The following is a 21,927-nucleotide window of genomic DNA, read 5'->3' on the forward strand; positions in this document are numbered from 1 at the left end:
TGCTGATTACTATAGGTAAAAGGGCGGTCAGTCAGTGGCGGAGGTGGGGAGAGCCAAGAAATCATGAATATAAGGACTCCTGAGCTTGTGCGCTGTATTGAGCCTATGCCAGCACTGGGCTCACTCTGGAGCTGTTCAATACAGATTTTAGCAACATGGCTGGGTTATTTCAAGAAAGTGACCCAGCATCTGTCACCAGGTCATGCAACAGTCAGGTAGGACAGCATTAAACTACAGTACAAAGTCCAGTAGATGCCTGCTTTTGCTGTATATTCCCTGAGATTTCAAGTTTATTCATTGAAGGAGTCCTCAATAGTCATGAGCTGAAAAGCTAACCATACCCCATCCACTGATTGACAGCTTTCTCCATATACACCAGGGATCATCAACCTCTGGAACTCCAGGTGTTCTGAAACCACAACTCCCAGAATACTCCATTCACATCTATGGGCGTTAGAAGATCCCTGCTATACACAGTAATAGCAAGAAAGCTGTCAAACACATAACAGACAGAATGCTGGAATCAGCACGGCTCTCGCCACCTCAGAGAGGGTGGTGCGTCTGTCCCTAACCTCAGAGAGGCCGCTGTGCGTCCGTCCCTAACCTCAGAGAAGGCGGTGCATCCGTCACCACCTCAGAGAAGGCGGTGCGTCCGTCACCACCTTGTGTGTCCGTCACCACCTCAGAGAAGGCGGTGCGTCCGTCACCACCTTGTGTGTCCGTCACCACCTCAGAGAAGGCGGTGCGTCCGTCACCACCTTGTGTGTCCGTCACCACCTCAGAGAGGGCGGTGCGTCCGTCACCACCTTGTGTGTCCGTCACCACCTCAGAGAAGGCAGTGCCTCTGTCACCACCTCAGAGAAGGCGGTGCGTCCGTCACCACCTTGTGTGTCCGTCACCACCTCAGAGAAGGCAGTGCCTCTGTCACCACCTCAGAGAAGGCAGTGCCTCTGTCACCACCTCAGAGAAGGCAGTGCCTCTGTCACCACCTCAGAGAAGGCAGTGCCTCTGTCACGACCTCAGAGAAGGCAGTGTGCCTGTTCCTACCTCAGAGAAGGCAGTGTGTTTGTTCCTACCTTAGAGAGGGCAGTGCTCGGCTATTCTCGGCAACCCCATAGAAATGGATGGAGGGAGGACGCGCATGCGTGGTCTGTCCTCCGTGACTTTCCAGGCTCCGTTTGTGAGATATGTGTGGGTCCCAGAGGTGGGACCTGCACGTATGAGACAATGGGAGCATATCCTAGCAATATTCCCCCATTGTTTGAGATGACACAACCCCTTTAAAGCCTAATTAGTGTATGCAGAAAACAAAATACTAATTACCTGATGTGGAACAAGACCCAAGGAAGTTGGGGGCTCATTCATCCGATCGTCACTGCTATTTGCCACAGCATAACCTCTGAGAAGATGAAATAACAAAAAGACAACTTGTGCATTAAAATGACAAGATATATTTGATCTGGGTACATACATAGTCAGAATTGGGGGAGGATAGCAGCAGGGACCAGAGCAGCATTGAAATGGCAGTGGTGGAGGATAAGTGCGGTCACGTGCGCCTCTGCAGCCTGGCCTCAGAGGTGACGTGTTCCCAAGTGGCACCTTGGGGAGACATCACCACTGAGGCAAGTCATTGGCTGCAGTCGTGCATGTGAATCCATCCTAGTGGAAGTTGACAGACAGGAACCAGCAGACCAGTGAAGAGAGCCAGAACAGGGCAGCGGGGAGCAGGCGAGTATGTATTTTTCCACACTGGGGGACAAATAAAAAAATTAAAATAAATTCAGTATAGTACTACCCTACATAGATGAATACATGTTGTTTAGTTATTAAGGCACACCTATGTAGCCGGCTCCTAGGCTACCGTAGCAAACCCAGTGGGGTTTTATGCTTAAAACATTTCTAATTCATTTAATTCAAAAATATATTTTATTTATGCCAGGATCCGGCTTAAAATATATAATCTGACAAGTGTAAACCTCCAGGTTCCACCTTAAGGGTACTTTCGTCGCCGGAACTGCCTGGCAATCTGCATGCAAACGGAAACCATTTGTAGACGGATCCTGATGCGGATCCGTCTCACAAATGCATTGCAATACCGGATCCGTCTCTCCAGTGTCATCCAGAAAAACGGATACGGTATTTATTTATTTTTTACATTTTTAAAGGTCTGCGCATGCACAGACCGGAAGACCGGATCCGTCAATGCGGCACTAATACATTGCAATGGAAAAAAATGCCGGCAAGTGTTCAGGATTTTTGGCTGGAGAGAAAAATGTGGCATGCTGCGTTTTTTTTCCCCGTCCAAATACCGTAAAAGGACTGAACTGAAGACTTCCTGATGCATCCTGAAAGGATTGCTTTCCATTCAGAATGCATTACGATAAAACTGATCAGTTTTTTTCCGGTATTGAGCCCCTAGGATGGAACTCAATACCGGAAAACTTTGACGCAAGTGTGAAAGTACCCTTAGGGTTATTTGCCCCAGAACATGTGCAGAAAATTACTTGACGTCCCTCTTCTCACTGGTAGTTTAGTCGCTGGTACTTTATAATCGTTCTAAAAATGATTAAAACAGAAAAAGGAACCGCAGTCTCTAAAGATGATGTCACGAGAACACTGCATGTATTATTAACCCCTTAAAAGGTTCTCCAGGATTTAACAATAGATCTATCCTTAGGATTTCAGATTAGCGGGGGGTCCGACACATCCCCGCCGATCAGCTGTTCAGGGGCAGCTCCACAAATAGGCACCATATCTACACAGCAATGTCCATTGTTGAGCGGATAGATCTGTTTTCTGCAGCACTGTACATCACAGAATGGCTTGTATTAAGCGAGCGCCCTGATCGACCGTCATGTCACGGAGATCTCAGGGGCACAGGAGTTGTGTCCGCACTACCACCTTGGATGCCTGGCATTCACTGACAACCAGGATCCCACTATAATAGCTAGGCTCAGAGATGATTCCAACCCCAACTGTTTAACCCCCTAAGTGAGACTGGAGGGAAGTCTCAGTCAAGGCTACATGCACACGACCGTATGCGTTTTGCAGTCCGCAAATTGCGGATCCGCAAAAAAAACGGATGACGTTCCATATAGCATCCGTTTTTTTGCGGATCCATTGTAATAATGCCTATCCTTGTCTGCAAACTAGAAAAAAATAGGACATGCACTATTTTTTTGGCGGGGCAACGGAACAGACATACTGATGCGGACAGCACATGGTGTGTTGTCCGCGTTTTTTGCAAATGAATGGGTCCGCATCCTATCTGCAAAAAAAATCGGAACGGACACGGAAACAAACAACGTTCGTGTGCATGTAGCCTAAGGGTGCGGTCCGCAAAACATGGATCTGCACAAAATACGAATGACGTCTGTGTTGCATCCATTTATTTGCGGATCCATTGTAACGATGCCTAACCTTGTTCGCAAAATGGAAAAGAATAGGACATGTTCTATTTTTTCTGCGGGGCTACGGAACAGACACGTGGTGTGTTGTCCGCATTTCTGTGGGTCCATTGAAATGAGTGGGTCCGCATCTTATCCGCAAAAAATGCTGAGCGGATGCGGACCAAAAACAGGGTCATGGGAATGGGGCCTAACTGTATACACAGTAGGTAAACTGTTGCCATAGATCCCAGCTCAGCACTAAAAGAGCTAAAAAGCAGAATCTGAGAGAAATAAACAGAATGTAATAACTACTTACGACCAGTTTTGGCCAAAATATTGTGCTCCCCACCTCTGTAGATAATGTTACTAAAATATTACATTTTGGAGACAGCTTGCCTCTTCCCAAAGCACTCAGACAGTTTGGATCTGATATGAGCCTCCCCATCTGTTCTGCAGTATACCCCCAAAAGTGTCCTCCAGTTCTCTAGAATGCCCTAATTCCTAATATACATCTTCTCTATTCCCCACAACTTCCTCCGCTGGAGCCTAGTCCATCATCCAACAGTATTCACCACACCCCATGCACTCAGAAGCATTAAAGATATCGGCTGGTGGCGGCTTCATACACCTTTATATCTACTCGCCTATTGTGTTGTCCCTATGACACTGGCTGACCTGTTACATGGGCGCTTGGCAGCTGAAGACATCTGTGTTGGTCCCGTGTTCATATGTGCCCGCATTGCTGAGAAAAGTGATGTTCTAATACATGCAAATGAGCCTCTAGGAGCAACGGGGGCGTTACCATTACACCTAGAGGCTCAGCTCTCTCTGCACTTTGGCTGACAGGGCCAGGCAGGCGTGATCACGTTTACACTGGCTGGCCCGGTGTCAGTTGCCGTTACACCTAGAGGCTCTGCTCTCTCTGCAACACCCCCATTGCACCTAGAGGCTCACTTGCATATATTAAAACGCCATTTCTCATCAATGCGGGCACATATGAACATGCCCTTTTAGATACAAGCAATTTTTGCCTTTTGTGTCACCCCCCCCCATCTCCTTATAGATTGCAAGCTCTTGTGAGCAGGGATCTTGCTCCTGTTTTAATTGTTAACTTGTTTCTTCCTATGTAATGTATGATCTTGTTTATACAATGAACTCTCTGATGGTAAGGCGCTGCGGAACATGTTGGCGCTGTATAAAGAATATTATAATTATTATTATTACAACCGTGTTTTTAGTTCACTTCAATAGGAGATGAGCTGCAGTAACCTGGCACGGCCACCACACTGAGATCAGACCTGTGCTTCTAGCTCTATTCTCTCTGTGTTAGTTCCGGCACAGACGGCTGCATCTGCAAACAGCTGATCATGGGGAGGTTGAGGGTCCAACCCCTTCCCCCTTCCAATTTTAAACTGATGACCTATCCAAAATATAGGTCATCAACATCTAGAACCCAGCAAACCACTTTAATCAGTAAATTGAAGGTTATGTACTGTAAATCTTTGCTACATTTCTTTAATGGTCCTACGGCATAAGGCTACTTTCACACTAGCGTTCGGGGCTCCGCTTGTGAGCTCCGTTTGAAGGCTCTGACAAGCGGCCCCGAACGGATCCGTCCAGCCCTAATGCATTCTGAGTGGACGCGGATCCGCTCAGAATGCATCAGTTTGGCACCGTTTGTCCTCCGCTCCGCTCAGCAGGCGGACCCCTGAACGCAGCTTGAAGCGTTCGGGTGTCCGCCTGGCCGTGCGGAGGCAAACGGATCCGTCCAGACTTACAATGTAAGTCAATGGGGACGGATCCGTTTGAAGTTGACACAATATGGCTCAATTTTCAAACGGATCCGTCCTCCATTGACTTTCAATGTAAAGTCAAAACAGATCCGTTTGCATTATCATGAACAAAAATCTAATAAAATTTTTCATGGTAATGCAAACGGATCCGTTCTGAACGGATCTAAGCGTTTGCATTATAGGTGCGGATCCGTCTGTGCAGATACCAGACGGATCCGCACCTAACGCAGGTGTGAAAGTAGCCTAAGATGCACTTTTTTCCTCCCAGAAGTGGATGAAAAATGCTTTTTATTATGGAAACACTCAGTAGTATTGTAGGACCGGGGAGCGCTCCTTGTGCTGGCTCTGTACTTACTGCTTTCTGGATTAACCAGCGCGGCAAGGCACCTGTGCTAACCACTGAGCCACCGTGCTGCCCGATATATATACTTTTAATTTACCATGTAATTATTTGGATATTCTACTCTTAGGCATTTATGGCATATCCATCTCAAGGATCCTCACTCATCGAGAGTTCCTTCACTCATTTACCATGTATGGGTGGAGCATTGGTGTATTTCTTACTCGGATGCTCCCCCTTGCCTTGCGCTGCATCGCGAAGGACAAGGGCATTTTCTTTACTACTGGGGAAGTTCCAGGCTTCACATGGGTATGCTGTAAAATGATAATTATCTATCTGGGGATGTATACACTATACTTTTTTGCCCTCAACTGATGCTGCAAATTCAGCTGTGGACTAGCTGCACTCAAGGCTAATCTGCATGTGGACACCAGTCGTGGAAAATATCCACAGCTGTATGAACCACAACGTGGATTACTATTGGAAACATTGGTGATCATACCTAAGAGAATAAGGCTAGGTCTACACGGCGACAATAAGTGGCGCTACAGATAGGGCACAACTACACTGCAACATTTGTCGCGTGAAAATTTTTATAACGGTAGTCTATGGTGTCGCAATGCGATATGCTGCGACTGCGATGCGACAGTCGCAGAAAACTCTATCTCGAATGGATTTTTTGCGACTGTCGCATCGCAGTCGCAGCATGTCGCAGTGCGACACCATAGACTACCGTTATAAAAATTGTCACGCGACATTTGTCTAAGACTAGAATACCTCTTTAAAGGGAATCTGTCACTAGCATATTTGCAATTTTTTTTTTTAATGAATCCATGTGTAATAAAGTACCTTATTTCCATATGTCTTGTTCTTTTTATTCTGTGTCTTGTCATTTCTTCAAAAAAACGCTTTTTATGATATTCAAATGAAGCTGTAAGGAGCCCAGAGGGGCGTTATTCTTTGTCCACGGTGCCCAGGAGCGTCCCTCTGAAGTGCCGTGCCCGCCTAAATTTGAAAACTAATAACTCCTCCAAGTTCGCCTAAATCGCCTGCCAGAGGCGAGGCTAAGTGCTCCCCCCCCCCCCCCCCCCAGCGCCGCGCTCTGTGGCAAACACCCCTGATCCTCCTCTCGCCTGCAACCGAAATCCCGCGCAGGCGCAGTGCCGGCGATTGCCTGCACCTGCGCGATGATAGGACAACTGAGGGCAACAGCGTCACTGGGCATGCGCCGATCCCAGTGACGTGTTCGCTGTTTCCTCAGCCAGCTAAATCACCGGCACTGCGCCTGCGCGGGATTTCAGTCGCAGGTGAGAGGAGAATCGGGGGTGTTTACCGCAGAGCGCGGCGCTAAAGGGGGGGGGGGGAGCACTTAGCCTCGCCTCTGGCAGGCGATTTAGGCGAACTTGGAGGAGTTATTAGTTTTCAAATTTAGGCGGGCACGGCACTTCAGAGGGACGCTCCTGGGCACCGTGGACAAAGAAAAACGCCCCTCTGGGCTCCTTACAGCTTCATTTGAATATCATAAAAAGCGTTTTTTTGAAGAAATGACAAGACACAGAATAAAAAGAACAAGACATATGGAAATGAGGTACTTTATTACACATGGATTCATAAAAAAAAAATTTTGGAATATGCTAGTGAGATTCCCTTTAATATAATGTGTAGGTAAAAAAAAAAAAGGTTTCAGCTTACCCTTCAGGATGCTGTAAAACTGACACCATCAGTTCCACTGCCAATGCACCAGCTATCATGGAAAGACCCGGCCGGCTCACAGTACACTGCTGATCCAGAGTGCGGTCTCTAGTGGACTATAAAAAAACAAATAAAAATTTTTAAAAAAAGGTAGGCATCTATTCAACCAGTTCAAGACCAGACCATTTACTTTCCTTCATGACCAGACCCATTTACAGTTTTTTTTGTTTTGTTTTTAGTGCATGCGTTTTTCAACTTTTTTTCTGTTCAGTTATACAAATATTTTTTCATCCTTTTTCAGTGACACATGGGACTCTATTTTTTTTTTTCATTTTATTGCATTTTTTTCTTTAATATTGGGAACGGGTTTGTTTTTTCAAAATTATATATATAGTTAATTTTGTGCTCTTTCCATAATGGTCGTTATGATATAGGAGTTTATGGGTTGTTTGTCAGGGGTGGGATTAAAAGCTGCGATGTGGCGTATGGTGGTCATTTTATTTAGTATTTTTTTTTGTTTATTTTACACTTGGTGTAAAATAAAAAGGTCAAGGTCATACAAGAAGGGGACATTTAACATCACAATTTTTTTATTGTCGATTTCATCTGTAACTGGAGCTATTATGGCAGCCCCAGTTACAGATAAAATCGACAATAAAAAAATTGTGATGTTAAATGTCCCCTTCTTGTATGACCTTGACCTTTTTATTTTACACCAAGTGTAAAATAATGCGTAGTTCATAAAGGAAGTCACGTCTTGTGAGCTGGCTTGGTGGGTATATAAGGTATGCGATAGGCTGTCTGCAAACATATTCCTTTTTGCCGTCATGGGTAAGAGGGATGACAGAGTTGCACAAAGGAGTAATTACTGACTTTCAGGCCAAGGGTGGCATTATTTCTGAAACCGTGCAGTTGGTGAACTGTGGTGAAAGTGTATGGTGAGTGGCAAAATGGTACCATTGTGAATAAGTGACGTGGAAACTACAGAGCATCACGTGCCATTGATGTAAGAGGTGAACGTCAGCTACTACGTTGTGCTAGGGTGGACTGTCAAGCTGCAGTGGAGCAGTTCACCACCAAAATGAACCAGGGGGCTACCAGACATGTGTCAAACAGTTCAGCAAACCTTACTGCGTATGGGGCTTCGAAGACGACAGGTGGTCACTGCACATCTGCTAACAAAGTTGAACTGTCAGAAAAGGCTACCATATTTGTGTCAGCATCGTTATTTTACCTTCACCGATTGTAAAAGGGTTGCCTTCTCCGATGAGTCATGTTTTCTGCTTCATTGAACAGTTGGATGTAGGTGCGTCAGGCGAGAAACATTGGAGAGCAAACACCCTGCAACCACTGCTGTATGAACATAAGCTGGTGGTGGCAACATTATGGTCTGGGGAATGTTTTTGTGGCTCTCTCTTGGCCCACTGATTTATGTGGAAGGCACTCTCAACCGATTTGGGTATGAATCCATCCTTGCAGACCACATACACCGTACATGCTGATTGTCTCCCCTGGGGTGGATAGGATCTTTCAGCAAGACAATGTGACATGTCACACGGCTAGAAATGTTCGACATGGGTTGGAAGAGCATGGCCAAGACTTCCAAGTACTACCCTGACCTCTTACTTCCCCAGACTTAGACGCAATTGAGCATCAGTGGGACCACTTCGATCATCGTGTTGGCTGTATGGATCCTCCCCTATGCACTTGTAGGATGCTCTGCAGTCAGCATGGCTCCAGATACCTGTGACAGCCTACCAGGACCTTATGGAGTCACTTCCAGCCCGCCTAGATGCAGTTCGTGCTGTACCCGGTGGTTACTCTGGATAATAGCTGGTGGTTATAATAATGGGACTCGACTGTATAGAACACAGTTCTATTCAAGTAAATACAACCTAGTTTAAACTCCTTGCACAGTAGGTGGCTGATAACAACGGGCTACCACCAATCAGGGGGTGTTCGCATATTTTAGCGATTCAATGCTGGCATTTACTATGGCGTGAAAACCATTTAAAGTGACATTTGTACATACATGCTATAATACCCACGCATTACACGGCTAAATATAGGAGAACAAGTGAGAGGAACACTAATAGGATGATTATAGTTAGAATAGGTCAAAAATGTCAAAACAATATTGCTTCCAGTTTACACCAAACTTATTGCAACTAAAAACATGTTTTTAACAAGAGGAACAGACATCTCGAGAGATAATGAAATCTTTTACCTGCAGACAAATATAACTAAAAGCAGCGATTTCATACTTACATCCCCTGGGGCCACCACATCATTACAGAAATAGCAGCCGAGCTTGTAGCCGGGGATGTTGGAGAACAGAGAAGAGCCCAGGAGATCGGATGAGCCAGGAACACTGGCGTGTGAATCATTGGCTTCCTCCTGCTTCCCTTTCTTCAGCCCATGTCTCATCACCACAAAGGTGTCAAACCCCAGAGCAGCGTTGATGACTAACTGTGGACGCAAGAGAGAAAGAACAGGCCTGGAAATGTCAGTAAGTCGTGAGCTGGATCACATTAGTAATAGTCTGACCGCTTCATTAGTGAGAAGGATGGAGCAAGTCATGCTGAACACTTCTTACACAGGTAAAATCCTCAAGGACTCGCTTTCTGGAAGTTTCTACTATTCAAAAGATATTTCATATTTTCATAATAATCTGACCATTCACACTTTATTCTTTCAGCCAATATAGAGGAATCTAGTGTAGTATCAACGGCAAACCTCAATAGATGCCTGCAAACAAGTCCCAGGACCTCAGCGATCTCCAATCAATCCAAGGCACGGGAGAAGCAGAACTTTTTGCCCTGGTCTTCTGCCATTTTATTGGACATGATCATGCAGGCAATTCGTAAAGAAAGATTATGCCATTCCTATGTTATTTTTCTGTGAAATGTTTGAAAAAATTGAAAACTGGGTGTTACCATTCTCCTCGTCAATGTATGGGGAGTCCCTATCCAGTCTGACGTTGTCCATTTGGTATAGATCGCGTCCTACTGTGTAGGGACATGCTCTGTCGATAAGGAGAGTGATAACGATCAGTTGTCAAGCTATCCTTTCCAGGAGGAATAGGAACAGCACAATGCAGCGTTCTAAGAAAAGGTGGTCCAGATGCATTTACAGACATATCAGGAAAGCCGATAGGTCCTCTCAAAAGTAGATCCCCCTTTCTGCACTCATTTTATGGAGAGTGTGAAGCAAAGAGCTCTGGAGCTCCATGCTGCGATGTCTTCCAAAATTGAGTAAAACAGATATAATAAGTTAATAGTATAATTTTGAATAATATACCACAAAGACCATGTTTCATTTTATAGTGGTATTAAAGGGGTTGTCTGGAGGGACAAAATATTTTAAAAAAGGGGCAGAATGGGATAAAAAAAAAAATGAAAGAATTAAATCGCCTCACCAATCCCCTACCATCGTCAATACAGACACTTAATGAGTCCCCCATTGTTCGCTTCCTGGTCCTGTTTCGACCCATAGAAAATCCCTGCTCAGCCATTTACTAGCCCTAGTGGTGGCCCGCCTAAAGTAGTGTCTGGCTAACCATATAGGATTAAGAAGTAGAGCCCAGTGGTGAACTGGTAAGTGTCAGAAAGGCAATAGTGAAGTGAACAATGCTTCTTTTATTTTTTTATACCATTCTTCCAATTTTCAAAAAAATGTTACCCCACCAGACAACCTCTTTAACCACCTAAGCTTCACCTGGCACAAGAAAAATGAACGGTTCCATTATCCAGGAGAGCAGAGGCTGACTCACTGCCTGATCACATAAAACCAAGGCTCAGATCATGACCTTTTAGAACCTCTGCCCATAAAAAGCGTGAGCGGAGTCACCACGGCCCAAAGCGGATAATATTACAAAAGACCACAGCTCCAACCAAGCCAGAAAATTCCTGTATGACGAGCATTTCCTCCAAAACCCCCTACATGCAAGTCATATGACAAAGAGTGAGGACCACTGACTAAATGGAAAGTAACGGCCAAGGAGCTGTGACTGGCATTTATCCACAGGCAAACAAAAGCGGAAAAGGCCCATAAAGTCACAGCTTTCAAACTTTCCGTTGATGAGTGGAACCAAAATTTCAGAAAAATGCAGCTCAGAAAGTCACGAGAAATTCAAGAGCAACGCGGGTGCAATTCCAGCAATACTGTTCCTCACGTCTTACTCTCATTGACTAATGGGGAACCTGTTACCAGGACAGATCACTGTAAGAATGAGCATCTAGTAGAAGATCTCTGAGAAATACATCAGTGCAGTGAAGGATGCCCAAATCCTTGTTTTATACCAAGTGCACTCCACATGTACATTTCCATGTTTCAGCAAAGTTGACACAACATGATCACAGGTGGACCTTTTCCAGCCATGACCAGGTGGCATGTTGCAGGAAGATATACAGTCGTGGCCAAAAGTTTTGAGAATGACACAAATATTAGTTTTCACAAAGTTTGCTGCTAAACTGCTTTTAGATCTTTGTTTCAGTTGTTTCTGTGATGTAGTGAAATATAATTACACGCACTTCATACGTTTCAAAGGCTTTTATCGACAATTACATGACATTTATGCAAAGAGTCAGTATTTGCAGTGTTGGCCCTTCTTTTTCAGGACCTCTGCAATCCGACTGGGCATGCTCTCAATCAACTTCTGGGCCAATTCTTGACTGATAGCAACCCATTCTTTCATAATCCCTTCTTGGAGTTTGTCAGAATTAGTGGGTTTTTGTTTGTCCACCCGCCTCTTGAGGATTGACCACAAGTTCTCAATGGGATTAAGATCTGGGGAGTTTAGAGGCCATGGACCCAAAATGTCAACGTTTTGGTCCCCGAGCCACTCAGTTATCACTTTTGCCTTATGGCACGGTGCTCCATCGTGCTGGAAAATGCATTGTTCTTTACCAAACTGTTGTTGGGTTGTTGGAAGAAGTTGCTGTTGGAGGGTGTTTTGGTACCATTCTTTATTCATGGCTGTGTTTTTGGGCAAAATTGTGAGTGAGCCCACTCCCTTGGATGAGAAGCAACCCCACACATGAATGGTCTCAGGATGCTTTACTGTTGGCATGACACAGGACTTATGGAAGCGCTCACCTTTTCTTCTCCGGACAAGCCTTTTTCCAGATGCCCCAAACAATCGGAAAGAGGCTTCATCTGAGAATATGACTTTGCCCCCGTCCTCAGCAGTCCATTCACCAAACTTTCTGCAGAAGATCAATCTGTCCCTGATGTTTTTTTTTGGAGAGAAGTGGCTTCTTTGCTGCCATTCTTGACACCAGGCCATCTTCCAAAAGTCTTCTCCTCACTGTGCGTGCAGATGCGCTCACGCCTGCCTGCTGCCATTCCTGAGCAAGCTCTGCACTGGTGGCACTCCGATCCCACAGCTGAATCCTCTTTAGGAGACGATCCTGGCGCTTGCTGGACTTTCTTGGACGCCCTGAAGCCTTCTTAACAAGAATTGAACCTCTTTCCTTGAAGTTCTTGATGATCCTATAAATTGTTGATTGAGGTGCAATCTTAGTAGCCACAATATCCTTGCCTGTGAAGCCATTTTTATGCAACGCAATGATGGCTGCACGCGTTTCTTTGCAGGTCACCATGGTTAACAATGGAAGAACAATGATTTCAAGCATCACCCTCCTTTCAACATGTCAAGTCTGCCATTTTAACCCAATCAGCCTGACATAATGATCTCCAGCCTTGTGCTCGTCAACATTCTCACCTGAGTAAACAAGACTATTACTGAATTAATCTCAGCAGGTCCTTTAATGACAGCAATGAAATGCAGTGGAAAGTTTTTTTTGGGATTAAGTTAATTTTCATGGCAAAGAAGGACTATGCAATTCATCTGATCACTCTTCATAACATTCTGGAGTATATGCAAATTGCTATTATAAAACTTAAGCAGCAACTTTTCCAATTTCCAATATTTATGTAATTCTCAAAACTTTTGGCCACGACTGTACATCTACTGCAGCTTTCTTTCTTCCCAAATAGCACCATTACCCAACTCTGAAATGATCTACAAAGGAATTTCAAGGGTTTTCGAATGAACAAATACGGTTAGAAACCTGCTTTTCCCTGGCGCTCCCCTTACCCGGAGTTATACCTGTTATCACAGGATTGTATTACCTTCTTCTGGCTTGCAGCAATGACAGTGGGAAGCCATCGACTTTCCCGTGTGTCCATTAGAAGGAAGACAACGTCGTGCTCAGCAATGAGAGCCTCCAGCTTCTCCACCTCTTTAGCTGCCTCATTCATAGTCTCCTCAGAGAAGTTCACAGGATGACCCGGCATTGGAATACTCATGTTAAATCCTTTAGTAATCTGACAAGAGGCAGAAAAACAGCCATTAATTCAAGTATCCATTACACGTACGGCATCCTAACGAGGACTAGCAGTGCAGTGCACCTTTAAGAGCTCCTAGTAGCCAAATGGCTCCACATTGTCTTCTGCTGTTTAGGTTACAGGTATGTACCTGTGCTTGTAATAAGGGTTGTGCAAGAATGGAGGGGGGAGTTTGGCCCCTTAGCCAGTCCTGTAAAGGGAAGCTTACCTGCTTCCCGGCACTGGCATCCCGCTCCTTCTCCTCCAGGCCTGAGATGCTCAACTGGGCTCCCTCACTATAAACTTCCGACTTGACATCACATGGCGCAACAGGAGCCAGTCACCGCCACGGCCGGTGATTGGCTGCAGGCGATGTTAAACCGAATCTATACAGCAAGGGAGCCGAAAGGAGCATCACAAGCATGGAGAAGGTGGTAAGTAATCTTTCCTTTACCGGTCTGGCCTCATTCTTGCACAACCCCTTTAAGCTGAAAAATAGACCTCTTCGTATCATCAACTTTCTTAGTTTGATAATTAGTTACCGTGTAAAAAAAAATGAAAGCAGAAATTAAAATGTAACTTTTAATTTAAAACCTGGTCTTATTAAGTCATATAATTAAAAAAAAATTAAGGACAAGGTGTGAATTGGAAATTAATTTTACTTCATAAGAGAACAGAAGCAGTGACTGGCGGGGTGTATGGGGCTGCATAGAAAAGTGAATGTTGCTTGCTGGGTTCCTCTTGGGTGGTGCCCATACGTGGTGCAGAATGCGTAATCACGATAGTTCTGCATGGAAGGCATTTTAATTGTGAACCATAAAGGCTCCCATAAACTTTGGATTATAGTCAGCCAAACCGGCTGATTTTATTTTATTTTTTTAACTCTTATTGACGTGAAAGAAGAAAACATCAACATTTTACAACCATGATACATGTCATAATGCACACAAGTCAAACCGGCTAATTTTAGCATGGCCAGATGACTATCTAATGTGCATGGGGGTCTCTAGACTGAGACTGTGCAGGGACATCCCCCCAACTGGTAACACCCACCTGGACCTTCACTGCAAACTGCTAGCAATACATTCATAACTTCTAGCAGGAATAATAAAGGAATAACACAACATAGAGTCATAAGAATAGATGCTCCAGAATCGTTATTACATGGGGGATGCAAGTAGTTATTAAAACATGCATGTCAGGAGTGGTGACAGCTCCTCTTCAAGAAATATACTTGTATCTAGTGGTTAACACTCGGGTGTTTGTTCCCACATTAATTCAAGCTGCATTGGGATTGGTTAATGCTTATGTTATCCACCCATTTTAAACCTTGCATTAAGAAATTTTTATTCTAAGAGCTTGAAACGTGTCAGCCATGTGCAGTTTTTAAAGAGACTCCAAAAAAAGACTCTGATTTCTGGACAGAAGATTTATACTCTATGTGACCTACACTCATCCAGGACACACTTTCTTTATCAGGACTTCAAATTGAGGTACAGTATGGTGTGAACTGCAGCTGACCACTATGGGTTTTCTGAATCTTTTATCGTTCCTCCTTTTTTAAAGTGACCCTCTGTGCTTCCCCTCACTAAGGCTCATTTGACTCTTTATAAGAGCTCATTCAGACGACTGTATATTTGTGTCTGCATCCGTTCCACATTTTTGCAGAACGGATGCGGACCCGTTCATTTCAATGGGGCCGCAAAAGATGTGGATAGCACACCGCATCCGTACTTCCATTTCACGGCCCTGCAAAGAAGATAGAACAGGTCCTATTCTTCGGCAACTGCAAGCAAGAATAGGCATTTCTATCATAGGGCTAGCCGTTCCGCATAATGCAGAACTTACGCGGCCAGTATCCATGTTTTGTGGATCTGCAATTTGTGGACTGCAAAACAGATGTGGTCATCTGAATAAACCCTAAGTGTGGCAATTATGTGATCTTTATCTCTCTTCTCACATATGGTTTAGGATCTGTAATTTATGATCATTCTGAGGAGGCAGAGCTGCAGGGGAGGGAGTGAGCAGCAGTCTTAGCCAATGAAGAGAGAGGAGGCGTGTCTCAGCCTACATCAGACTCCTCATAGGTAAATAAACTGTATAGGTAGATAAACTGTAGTCAGAGATTACATAACTGCCCTCATGGGGCTTAGCTAAAAATCTAAGGAAAATAAATGGTAGGTAATCATCCAATGAAGGTAAAGACTTCATGGGATGGCATTTTGAGCTCCTGACTGGATAGTTGCTTTAAAGGGGTTTGCCTAAAATCAGCAAAAAGAAGACCTTTTAGACAGCTAAAGCCAGCGACTGTTTGCAGTGCAAGGGGGAACACAGACAGCAGAGGGCCTCTGTGCAAAGTATATAGGCCCCTGATTAGATTATCATATAGCACCCCTAATGCCTCTGTAACAAGCCCCACCCCCCCCAAAAAAAAAAAATTAAAAAATTGTGAACTAGGAAAATCATTAGCTCAGCCTCTTGGAATCCAATAAATAGTGGGAAGCTAGTCTGAAGGTGGCAGTGGGCACCGGTTGCACATATGGTATGTCCACCCCTGCTGCCCTAAATGGGTAGATAGGCAAGTTATTTCGGAAGTACAGTAAACAAACACCGGTGGGTACCAAAAAAGTAGCAGGACTGGCATGCCGAGAGATTCGTTATTTTAGAGTATTTTGCCAACCTGGCCACATTTTTGGAAGACCCCTTTAACGAAGACCCTTTTGCAGTTATAATGATCACTGTACATTTATCCCCTCCTACATTACACTGTGATACACAGCAGCAGTACCATGAGTTCTCTGTTGTTAGCAGGCTGCTCATACGATTCAGAACCTGGATGCTTTATTTCAGACAGATTACAAGGGCTGTGTAATAAAGACAACGTCTAAAACCTGACTGCAGCCCAGTTCTACAGGTTCTCCGTACCATGCCAGGGAAGATCTTTTGAAGTTTCTCTGCCGCTGCCAAAGCCTTTGATTTTCCGCCTCCAAGGCAGTCTTCAAACTCGTAGAGAGGCTGCCGAACAGGGTTAGAGTAGGAGATTTTGGCATTGTCCACAAAGGTAACATGTCTTACTCCCCATCCCTAGTGAAAAAGAAAAGAAACTGAAATAATCCTGTAACTGAACACATTATCCAACTACTTAATGTTCACGAAGGGAAACAGCAGCTGCAAAAAGGTGCAGGATTTTGCAACATAAACAATGAAATGACCAGATTGGACCATGCTAGTTAAAATCAACCAAGTTACTTATGATCACGTTTAGGGTCAATTCACACGTTCATTTCAACGGGGCCGCAAAAGGTTCGGACCGCACACCCTGTGCTGTCTGCATACATAGTTCCGTTCCGCAGCCCCACTAAAAAGATAGCGCAAATCCTATTCTTGTCAGCAATCGCGGACAAGAATAGGCATTTCTATCATGGGGACGGCAACGTGCGGTTTGCAAAACGCAGAACGTACACGGCCGGTATCTGTGTTTTGCAGATCCACAATTTGCGGACAGAAAATCACGTAGGCCAAGTTGACAGCTGCCAATTTTCCTCTGCATTTTTTGCAGCCTAAATAAACTCAGCAGCCAGATGTTACATGAATAAATACATTCTTATGATTAGGAGCCTGCTATATTCTTTCATCATTACTATTAAAGAAGTTGCCCAAGTTATTTTTATTCATCACCTATCCTCAGGATAGGTCATCAATATCAGATCGGTAGGGGTCCAACACCCGGCACAGCTGTTTGAAGAGAAAGCGTGCACAGCGTCAGCGCTGCCTCCTCTTCATTGTTTACCTGCTCGCCGTCGCATGCACAGCGGTGAGCAGGTGTAATTACCATTCATTTCAATGGGACCGCTCATTCCTATACAAGTGTCCTGAGGATAGGTTATCAGTAAAAAATAACTTGGACAACCCCTTTAAGCCATAAAACAAATATATATTTTTTTACATAGGACATCATACTTAGCGGATACTATAAGATCTATCCAAACAGCTAGGGATAACCACGCAATGAAACTCCTCACTGCTGCACATGGGCACACAGCGTTAAATATAAATTATGCATTTAAGTGGGTTTTCCAGGATTTTAATATTGATGGTCTACCCTTGGGAAAGGACATCAATATCTGAACGTTGGGGGTGCAAATAGAGAAGGGACCGGGTGGCACAGCTCACACTCCTAAGTAAACCCCTGTGTTGCGATCAATCAACCACGGATGTCCAGCGCACCTCTTGTCAAAACCTGCAGCCCTGTGGAGCACGACTCCAAACAAGCAATCATGAATTCCAAAATAGAAGAGGATAATAAGGCGGCACTCACCCAGCAGTAGTGTTGAGCGAACTTGTGTTTTAAGTTCGGCGTCTAAAGTTCGGGTTATCGAAGTATCCCGTTATGGATTCTAAATTCCGTTCTGGTCCGTGGTAGCAGAATCCATAACGGGAAACTTCGATAACCTGAACTTTAGACGCCGAACTTAAAACACAAGTTCGCTCAACACTACCCAGCAGTGTTCTGTAAAATCCTTTATGTTCGAGAACAACTGGTACAAGCAGAAAGTAGGCACGGCGATGGATACTCCTGTCTTGTGCACGTTTGCAAATATTTAATCTTTCTAGATTGCAGGACAGATGCGTGTTTACCACCACCAATCCCTACTTACGCCACATTAAATTGTTTTTGACATTTGTTGACGGCATCTTTATGATCTGGTCTGGTACTAGAGAAGAATGTACTGAGTTTGTTGCCTTCTTGAATGCTAGTAATGATATGGGTATGTTTTTTACTTTAAATTTTGTAGGATCCAAACTTGAGTTTTTGGATGTGGCTGTCGGGATGGTTGGTGATGAGTTGGTCACTAGTGGGTTTGGTAAGCCCACAGCGACCAACTCCTTGCTCCACCACGACAGCTTTCACCCGTGTGCGGTGAAGAAATCTGTCCCTTATGGACAGTTTATCAGACTCAGGCGTATCAATAGTATTAGAGAGGGCTTTGAAAGACAAGCCATGGAATTGAGGGAACGATTGAGTAAAAGGGGTTACCCCCAGGAGATGTTGGATGTGGCTCTTGAGAGGGCAAGGAAGTTCTCTCAGAGTGAATAGAACCCCAGATGGTAACAAAGGTTGCAATGAGGGACGGATTAAGAAAAAGAGGTTTGTCTGAAAACCATATACAGGCACTGGGAGATTCTTAGGAGGGATAGCGTACTCACAGAATATGTAGAAAGACCATTAGTCACTTTTAGAAAAAGTCATACTATCAGGGACAGGTTGGTGAAGGGTCGCTTCGTTCAGGACACAAACCGTAGTTGGTTACATGGGAGAAAACCTAAAGGCAATTATAAATGCGGTAATTGCTCTTTCTGCAGGTATAATTCCTAAAAAAAAACATCCTCAATATTGGAGGTCTACAGCATAGGGTCATAGACTTTATCACCTGTAGAAGCCCCTTTGTATGTGATCTCATGTGAATGGGGTCAGTTTTATATAGGCAAGACCATCAGATGCCTCTTTGAGAGAATTAGAGAACACATGAACTCCATACAATCAGGGAAGGGTTGCCCCAGATTTATAAAACACACGAGGGAGACGCACAATGGGGACTGTAGGACCCTTGAGTTTGCCGGCATCGAACTGGTTCCTAATTCTCCTGCAGGAGGAGATAGGCATAAATTATTACTACAAAAAGAAGCCAGGTGGATTCTGCGTGCGAACGCCTTAGGTGAACGTGGTTTAAATGATCGCAATGACCTCAGTGCGTTTCTGTGATGATCTTATTGTTGCGCTGTTTGTTTTTATGACAGACGATTTGTCTTTTATTGCAATGTACACCAGAAGGGCGATAGGGCGTCATGCGTTGTCATGACAACCTTCCCCCGGGTTGTTTTAAAAGGTAGCGTGATCACACGCGCTTACGTCAGCGGCCTGAAGAGGCGCATTGTTGCGCGAAACGGCCGTCGCCGCTAGGCATGGAAGATTCGCTGTCCGCCCCCGCTCACTCTGCATCCCGGATGAAATAAAAGGATTTTACAGAACGCTGCTGGGTGAGGGCCGTCTTATTATTCTCTTCTATTTTTGAATTTCTGAACGGTGGGGGTCTGACACCCTGCAGCCAACAATACGCTGTTCCCCAATTGCTTCGGCGATGGAAGATGGTTCCGCAACTACACCGATTTATCCACTCTGTACCAGGAGCTCCGTTATTCACTGCAGTAGCCAGCTCCATCCATGACGCAGTGGACAGAGCCGTGTAGTTCTGGCATCAGAGCTACTTGGGAACAGCTACCGTAATCATTGGAGGTGCAGCACATGGGACCCTAAGATCAAATATTGATGGTCTGAAGATAGGCCATCAATATTAAAACCATGGAATACACCTTTAACCCTTTTGCTACCAGCGCCGTATTTTATTTCCAATTGCACCCACTTTATAATTTTTTTTTTCCCTCGCTTCCCACTACATTGTATGCATAGTAAATGGTGGCGCTAGAAAGTACAACTTGCCCCACAAAAAACAAACCCTTATATAGATATGTGAACGGAAAAATAAAAAAAAGTTATGGCTCTAGGAAGACAGGGAGGAAAAATGAAAATGCAAAACCGAAAAAAATGTTGGTATCCTAAGGGGTTAAGTGTGTTAAAGGCAAGGAACTAATTATTTCAGTTCCCTGTCATAATAAAAGTTTTGGGCTATAAAATCAGGAGTGGGCTGCGCTACCAAACTGGGTATTATAAATGAATAGGGTAACAGCACTGAGACAACCGAGGGTTAATCCTTTGGGATGGTTTATTCCAAACAGAAAAGAAAATAAGGAAAATGTAAGAAATGGAAGCAAATTACACAAGAAAATTGAAACGCAATGAAATGAAAAACTGAATAAAAATAAATAAAAAAATCTAAATGCAAATCTATTGTAGACTGAACAGGTTGTCCGCCGGTCTGTTGTTGGGTTTATTAAGAGAGGACTGATGGAACGCAAACAGCAATGCAAAGCGGAGAAACTGAACGGCAAGCAGCACGGAAAGGAGTATTTCTGCTCCGTCTGCTCAGACATGTATAATTGCTTTTTGAGTGGACACATATCACCGTGTCATTCCTCAGGCAGTTCAAACTTCATGGAAATGAGAATCAGACTTCAGACTGCTTCAGGAATGACTTCCATGGGGAGCTTGCCTGCGAGCCTTCGGGAGAGAACTGCAGCTTCGGATAGTAGCGGAATGTTTAGAATGGCGCTCCGTATGTGCAGCGATTGCTAAATTATGACAATTTGTAGTGAGTAGCTTATCATCATTCTATACTTGCTGTAGTGAAAACCAGCAAGCCATAAACTGATTATCGGTCCGTTTTAAAGGGGTTGTCAGGCATGATCATTTTTAATTTAACCCTTTCTACCCTAGAGGTTTTTGCGTTTTTTCGTTTTATCCTCCCTACTTTTCCAGAGCCATAACTTTTTTATTTTTCCGTTTGCATAGCGATGTACTTTCCAATGCCACCATTCAATACTGCATAGGACGTAGTGGGATCCTGAAAAAAAAAATTCTAAATGGGGTGGAATTGAAAAAAAAGTTATTTCGCCACAGTTTTAAGTTTTTTTTTTTTAAGTTATGACGTTCAATGTGCGATAAAACTGACCAGTTACTTTTATTCTACAGGTCAGTACGAATCCAGCGATACCTTGTATGTATAGTTTTTTTTTTATACTGATAAAATAATAAAAACCCTGGGGAAAAAAAAAATCTGCCTAATTTTTTTGTCGCCATATTCTGACCCCTATAACTTCTTTGTAATTTGTATGGAGCTGTGTGAGAGTTCATTTTTTGCAGGGCAATCTGTACTTAGTTTTCACTGATACCAATCTGGGGTGTGTATGACTTTTTGATCACTTTAACCACGGCACCTGAAAGTGTTAAATGTCCGTGAACGGATTATTGCCGGTCGCGGACATGAGCCACGGGTGTCTGCTGTATGGTGCTGGTTGGGAAGGGGTTACAGGGCATATGTCAGGAGATTTGTACCTATGACACTGGCTGACCTGTTGCATGTGCGCTTTGAAGTTGAAGGCATCTGTGTTGGTCCCATGTTCCTATGAGCCCACATATGCAAATGAGCCATTACACCTAGAGGCTCTTCTTTCTGTGCAACTACCACGCCCTCTCCACTTTAATTGACTGGGCCAGGCATGTATAATGATGTTTTCACTGTCTGGCCCTGTCAGAGTGCAGAGGGCATGGCAGTTGCAGAGAGAGCTGAACCTCTAGGTGTAATGGCAACGCCCCCATTGCTCTGAGAGGCTCATTTGCATACAATAAAACATAATTTTTCTCAGCAATACGGGCACATATGAACATGGGACCAACACCGATGCCTTCAGCTTCCAAGCGCACATG

At 44.3% G+C, this 21,927-nt stretch overlaps 1 protein-coding gene across 1 annotated transcript in view; it reads right to left on the reverse strand.

The window, feature by feature from the left end:
* Positions 1-21,927, reverse strand: part of ATG7 (autophagy related 7) — a 297,775-nt gene that overhangs the window by 182,001 nt on the left and 93,847 nt on the right. Inside the window, exons 12-16 of the mRNA XM_040406900.1 lie at positions 16,470-16,628; positions 13,350-13,544; positions 9,483-9,683; positions 7,215-7,330; positions 1,324-1,399 (exon numbers count right to left, since the gene is read on the reverse strand). Of these exons, the coding sequence (XP_040262834.1) occupies positions 1,324-1,399; positions 7,215-7,330; positions 9,483-9,683; positions 13,350-13,544; positions 16,470-16,628 (747 nt within the window). The remainder of the gene's footprint in view (positions 1-1,323; positions 1,400-7,214; positions 7,331-9,482; positions 9,684-13,349; positions 13,545-16,469; positions 16,629-21,927) is intronic.

Source organism: Bufo bufo, chromosome 9 (genome assembly GCF_905171765.1).
Source record: "Bufo bufo chromosome 9, aBufBuf1.1, whole genome shotgun sequence".
Taxonomy (NCBI): domain Eukaryota; kingdom Metazoa; phylum Chordata; class Amphibia; order Anura; family Bufonidae; genus Bufo; species Bufo bufo.